Source organism: Dermochelys coriacea, chromosome 13 (genome assembly GCF_009764565.3).
Source record: "Dermochelys coriacea isolate rDerCor1 chromosome 13, rDerCor1.pri.v4, whole genome shotgun sequence".
Lineage (NCBI taxonomy): Eukaryota > Metazoa > Chordata > Testudines > Dermochelyidae > Dermochelys > Dermochelys coriacea.
Window position 1 is genome coordinate 31,400,725 of NC_050080.1, and position 6,000 is coordinate 31,406,724.

Here is a 6,000-nt window from a genome sequence, read left to right on the forward strand (position 1 = left end):
ATGGGCTCTCCCAGGCCTCAGCCTCCGTTCATGTGACATAGCACAAAACAGCCTGATTCCCGGCTCCTGGACAGCACAGTAATATTGAGACGCATCATCCATCACCATACTGCGTAATAGTCTGCCCTGGCCTGGCCTCACTTCACCAGCTCTCCTGGGCTCAGCTGGCCTACGTACCACTCTCTGTACAGGTCTCCTGGGTGGCCAGGGGTCCGGATCAGGGTTTCTCCTCCATGCTATGGTGCCTCCCACTAGCTGTGGCTGCTGTAGCACAGGCTCTTGGTTGGGTGAGGTTCTGAATGTTTCAGCGTGCAAACCACAGCTCATGTGGTCTCTTGGTCACTTCCCGTCCCAACCGCAGCCCCGTCTCCAGAGCGCTGGAGCTTTTTGCTCATGGCAGAGTGATGCAGGAGAGCAGTTCTGGGTCAGTCTTTAGCACTAGGAGGGTTTCATTCTTACTGCGAGAAGATACTCGCGCCCCTGCTGCTCTACATTCCGTCCGTCCGCCGTCTGATCACCACCTCCCATGCCGGGACTTTGCTGGTGGCAGCCTGGTCCCCTGATGCTCCTGTCGCTGTGGGTGGCTGCTGTCTCTTGAGGAGCAGCAACCCCGATGAAAGCACCTGCCCCATGCTCCAGATCTGACGCGTGTGGGCATGTGACGCCATTTGATTTTCCCCTTTTTGTTTTTAGGTTGAATGTAACTCACGTCTGGACCCCATCAACACTACGCTCCTGAAGGTACCCAGCAGCTCCAGGGGCCTGCCACAGGCTGCCTTAGGGATACTGCATCTGCTGAGAGCCCAGCTCTGTGCATTGATCTCCTTCAATGCATCTGGCTTTCACGGAGGTGTCTAGAGAGACAATCTGGGCCAGATGCTCTCCTGAGCCACTCAGCACAGGAGAGGAGGCAGGCTGCCAGGTTCCCGCAGTCTCTGCACTGCACCACACCGCTCTGTCCTTGGCAAAACTTAGAGCAGCCTCAGAACTGCTTGAGCTTACACTGACTGGAAAACAGTCCCCAAGGGAGCACCTGCCAGCTGAGAACTAGAGTGCAGAGATGTCCCAGCCATGTGCTCTGCATGCCTCTAGTTTGCCTCCTATGCCAGGGTCAGCTGGGGTGGCACAGGAGTTGCTTGCACCACCTTTAGACCAACTGCAAGTCCCTGCCAACTCCACCCATCACCAGGGGACTTCTCAGCTGAGCAGACTGCCCTTCTCTCTAGGAGGCAGAAAGGGCCTGGATATTAGGGTCAGGGAGTCTATCCCTCCACTGGCAGGAAGGGCCTTGGCACATGGCTAGTGAAGGAGTTGCTCTGTGACTCCTAGAATATGGCCCAGACACCCCTTGTTAATGGAGATGTGCAGCCTGTGAAGACTAGCGGGCCATGCTCATTGAGCCAAGTGGAGACAGTCACGGTGAAGTGCTGCATGCTGGAACCTGCAGTCACCATAGGCCATGGCTCTGTGTTAAAAGTGAGGGGGCAGCATCTGCTTTTTGGTCAGTAAGGATTGAATGGGCCCCAGCGGGGCTGGCAGTGTTAGCCCAGCCCCTGGCTTGGCCAGATGGCATGGGGAAGGGACTCTTCAAAGCCCCTCTTTCTTTTTTGCAGATGGCAGACTGTGGAGGGCTGCCCCAAGTGGTTCAGGTAAGAATTTGTCTCTGTTCTCTGGCTCGTGTTTTCCACAGCCTGGCCCCAGCTCTGCACATGTTAACACCTCATGTTTTGTCTCCTCAGCCTGGGAAGCTGACAGAAGCCTTCAAGTACTTTGTGCAGGGAATGGGCTACAGTAAGTGGCAAACACAGCTTCCCTTGCCCAGTGGGGCTGGTGTGGGGGGCGATGGGCCTGTCCTGGGAATCGGCTTTGCCTGTGTGTCTATGATAGGCAGCGTCCCATGGCACAGCCAGCCACGTACCCTCACCTTTGTCTGAGGTGGGGGCATGGGCTGGGGTTATCTTCCCTTCCCCCAGTGAACAGTCCAGGAGAAGAGCCTTTTACCTGCCTAAACTGGGCATGTCTCCAGTGCAGAGGCCCAGCTCTCTGGGTGTCAGTGCTGGGGATTGGTCATGCTGGCTGTGGCACTGCCGTAGCAGCACTTACTGAGACAAGCGCGTGAGCTGTAAAGGCAGGTGCTCAAGCCACAGTTGCTGTAGCCACTGACACCACAGAACTGGCTGCTAAACCGGAGCATCTTTGTGGCAGGGCAGGGTGTGTGCCCAGCCATGTGATGGGAGGGCAGCTTTGTCCACAGCTGGTCAGCCATTGAGCATGGTTGGGTGGGGGATGACAGAGATCTCAGGATGGCAGCCGTGGCTCTTCCCATCTCGTTGGTCAAGTCACCACTGAGGCCAAGGAGCCAGCATTAACATGCCGACAGCTGCCAGGGCCCCGGAAGAGTCATTGTCATCTCCAGTAAGCCAAAGACTTAGGCTGGGCCCACAGCTCTTCAGAGCCAGCTGTGGTCCCATGGATATGGACGTGGGAAGACAGGTCTTATCCTACGTGGCACTTGCTTGGCAGGTAAAACTGGCCCGCTAGAGAGAAGGTTGTTGGCTGAGTAGCCACCAGCAAACAGAGATGTCAACATGCTGTGCTGTCAGAGGTACCCCCCGATCTTACGTGGACTAAGCAGAGTTCCCAGGGCCTGAGTGTGACCCTTGCTTCCCTGATGGCTGAGCTGGCAATGCTGTCATCAGGCATCAGAGGGTCGGGGCTCCTTCAGGCAGGGTGTGGCATGCCAGTGGGAGTGTGCCTGTCTGAGTGACATCATGTTTGATGGGATCCAGGTTGTGGCCCAGCATAGACCCGAGCGAGGGCCCTGCTACCAGAGAATGGACATAGGCCAGGGCAGAAGTCACTACCAGCAGCACACAGGCCCACTTGCCCCAGGTTAAGGAGCAGGGGCCTCCCAAGTGGAAGGAAAGGCTCCTTCCTACTTGCCTCCTGCCCCTTGTCCAGGGCAGCCTGTGCTTTCTAGCTGTCGTCCCCATCTCAGACACTGTCATGGAGGGGACACTCTGTGCTCATGGGCACAGCTGCAGAGACCATGACGGTCAGTTCAGGGGACAACATTCTGATCCCAGGGCCCCCATCTTGGGGCGGGGGAGACTGGGCTGTAAATACTAAACACAGTCTCTCGTAAGGGGCCCTGCTGTTCTGAAAGCCCAGTGGAGCCACTAAGGACATGTCTTTTCCTGTGATCTTCAAGGGAATCTGATTTCCTTTCTTTCTAATGGGCAGAGAGCAGAGTAACATATGCGGGAACTTCTGGGGCTATTTCCTCTCCAAGGGGAAGCTCCTAAGAGATTATCAGTGTGGGGTGTGAGTCCAGAGCCCAGAGCCCAGGAGCGCTGGCTGCAGACCTGGTGTGCTGGGATTCGCTCCAGCAGCATGGTGCGTTCCAGGCTGACGGGAGAATTAACTTGCTCTCTTGTGTTCATCTCTTCCCTGTCTCACGTTGTTTCCAGTCCCTTATGTGCAGCTCAGCCACCTGAGCACTGAGTCAGGTACCTGCAAACCCACACCTAGCACGACCAAGGCTGTGTACTGAGCTGAATCACTGTCTTCTTTCGGGTGCATTGCTCTGGCTGCTTACAGCATGTCTTGCTGGTGCTCTGGATCCTGGCCCACTCCATTGTACATTGTGTGCACTGTGTGTTTTCACCTCTCATTTGTGTTTTGGTGATTGTTGCATGGTTTGCAGCTCTCTGGTTATCTGGAGCAAAGGACTCATTTTCAAAAGGTCTCATGACCAATCATTACCTAATTTACAAGTTGCCATGGCTACATTTGCAAATGGCCAGTTATGCAATTTGCAGTCGCCCACCTCAGACCTTTTGAAATCAGGCCATAAAGCACCTGCTTTTGATGCATAAAGGCCTGCATCCTGGGGAGCTGAGAGTAACTGTTCTGATCCTGTGTATAGCTTTTTTCACGCTTACCCTGTGGGGTGCTGGCACAAGCGAGCCCAGTGGTATCAGCTGTAGTTCACTACCTCCGTGACCTTGCTCCTTTTGACAATCCTCTTTCTTTCCTGCAGTGCCAACAGCTAGTATGACTAGACTGATCCGCTCCCGTACCCACTCCTCCTCCAGTGTGGGCTCTGGAGAGAGTGCCCCCAGCCAGTCGCACATCAGCAACCAAGGGGAGGGGACTGCTGGTCCCCCAGAAGCAGCTGATGTCCAGGACACACCGCAAACCATGGAAGTATCCTGCTAAGAGGAAACTTTCTGGATCCAGACAACTTCATCCTCCCCACAGACCCCACCCAGAATCTCTAGCATTTCATCTAGCAAAAACGAGAGTTTTCTCTAACCTGTGCATGCGCATCCAAGCCGCTGCCTCCTTGATAGTCTGTGCTTGGTGCTACTTTGGTCCTTTTTGTATGTCTCTGGGAACAGAACCACTTTAAAAGTCATTAACATTCCACAGGCCCAGTGAATCCAGTTGCTATACATGCTCGTGCCCCCTCCTTTCTGTGCTTTCTGTGCTGTGTATCGATCCAACAACAGCCATTGTTTCCCTCTTTAATTTAAATCTGATGTCTGTGGCTTTGTGAGGTTAGAATTGCTTCCTAGTCGTGCTTCTGCTAAAGGACATTAGGACTTTTGTGGTGCAGTTCTTAGGGCATTTGGGGGGTGAGAGGAAGCGAGCCCACAATGGTGCAAAACTCCAGGCATGGGAGGCGAGTCTTATTCCACACAGAGCGCTGAGCACGGCAAAGCGTCCTTGCACTCCTCGGGCTGGTGGGGTTCAAAGCACTCCTGGGGGGATGGGACAGTCATAACTATTGTCTTGGTCTCGTGTGTTCAGAATGAGCAGAGCCATCTCTTACCTGAACCTCTTGAAAGGGCAAAGGAATTTAATGAGTTAATTCTCACTAATTAAAATGCACTATTAAGCAGAGTACAAGGGATTACACTGTTGGACAGCTGTGACCGTGGCTTTGTCGACCCACAGGGACCCTCCAGAGCAGTTAGCAGGAGGGCCGGATGCAGACGGGATCGTTTATAACATGTGGTCACGTGTCCTCATAACTGGACTCTTTGCTGTGACTTTTAGAAAACTCTAACACTCAGTACGTTGTGAAGTGGGCAGCAGTGCCCAGCTGCAGGCCTGGGATCCAGAAATGAGCCGTGGGGGAGCTTGCTGTTCCTGCTGTGCCAGCATCCACTTAGCACTGCCACACGGCCCAGCTGGATTGCTAGAGCAGGGTATCCCAATTCAGTTGTTGCTGCAAAAATGCCAGTGAATCTGACTCCAGTCAGAGATGGCCTGTATTCCCAGGCCTGGAGCTTGTGGCTAACCAATGGCTAGGGAATGTCACCCTGCAGATTCTGTCTTCATTGAATTCACAAGTCTGTTGCTCTTTTTGTATGTGGTGAATCACAGAGGATAGCAGGCAAATTAATGACCCAGTCACACAGCATGGGAACTCTTCACTGAGATGAGGGATAAGCTGTCAGGTCACTGCAGGTCTTTTGATAAAGTCAAGGTAACGCATCCTCTTTCCGCTGCTTCCCAGTTCTGACTGGTAGGGAACTGGCTCCTCAGAGCTTTCATATTCTGCTCCGCTCAGGTAGGGAATGGGACCGGGAGGCTCTGGCTGAGGGGCACTTTGTACCAATTATTAAATAAAGCTACAAATGAGTCATTGTTACCTGGCTCCTTGTGTTCCTTCTGCTGCTGTTTGTTTAGTCACTATTTGCCATCAACATTCTGGGCGCCCTATAGAGCATGGACTCCATTGGGAACTGCCCCAGCCACTCACAAAGAGCATTGTACCCCGAGTGTGCTGGCCGGTGGGAGTTGTCTGCTGATAGCTGCCTGCGTCATACTCAGCTAGCTGGGCAGAGTTCATTGGCCTCTTCACACGGCTCAGCCGCTCGGCCTTAATCTCCCAGCTGTAGCTATACTGCAGCACTTTCCTGCCATAGATCACTCAACACTTCCTGGAGGAGGAGCTGTATCACTATCTTCATACATGGGGTAGTGAGA

The 6,000-nt window shown here is 53.7% G+C and overlaps 1 protein-coding gene across 6 annotated transcripts in view; it reads left to right on the top strand.

Moving 5' to 3' along the window:
- Window positions 1-5,662, top strand: part of NDRG3 (NDRG family member 3) — a 126,320-nt gene extending 120,658 nt beyond the window's left edge. For 2 of the 6 annotated variants that reach the window (XM_038369726.2, XM_038369727.2), the window contains 5 exons: window positions 694-741; window positions 1,614-1,649; window positions 1,740-1,791; window positions 3,471-3,509; window positions 4,043-5,662. In XM_038369726.2, the coding sequence (XP_038225654.1) occupies window positions 694-741; window positions 1,614-1,649; window positions 1,740-1,791; window positions 3,471-3,509; window positions 4,043-4,221 (354 nt within the window). In that variant the 3' untranslated portion in view covers window positions 4,222-5,662. Of the gene's footprint in view, window positions 1-693; window positions 742-1,613; window positions 1,792-3,470; window positions 3,510-4,042 lie in introns of all 6 variants that reach the window. The other 4 variants (XM_038369728.2, XM_038369729.2, XM_043495681.1 and 1 more) reach the window with 2 other exon arrangements.
- Window positions 5,663-6,000: the final 338 nt, after the last annotated feature.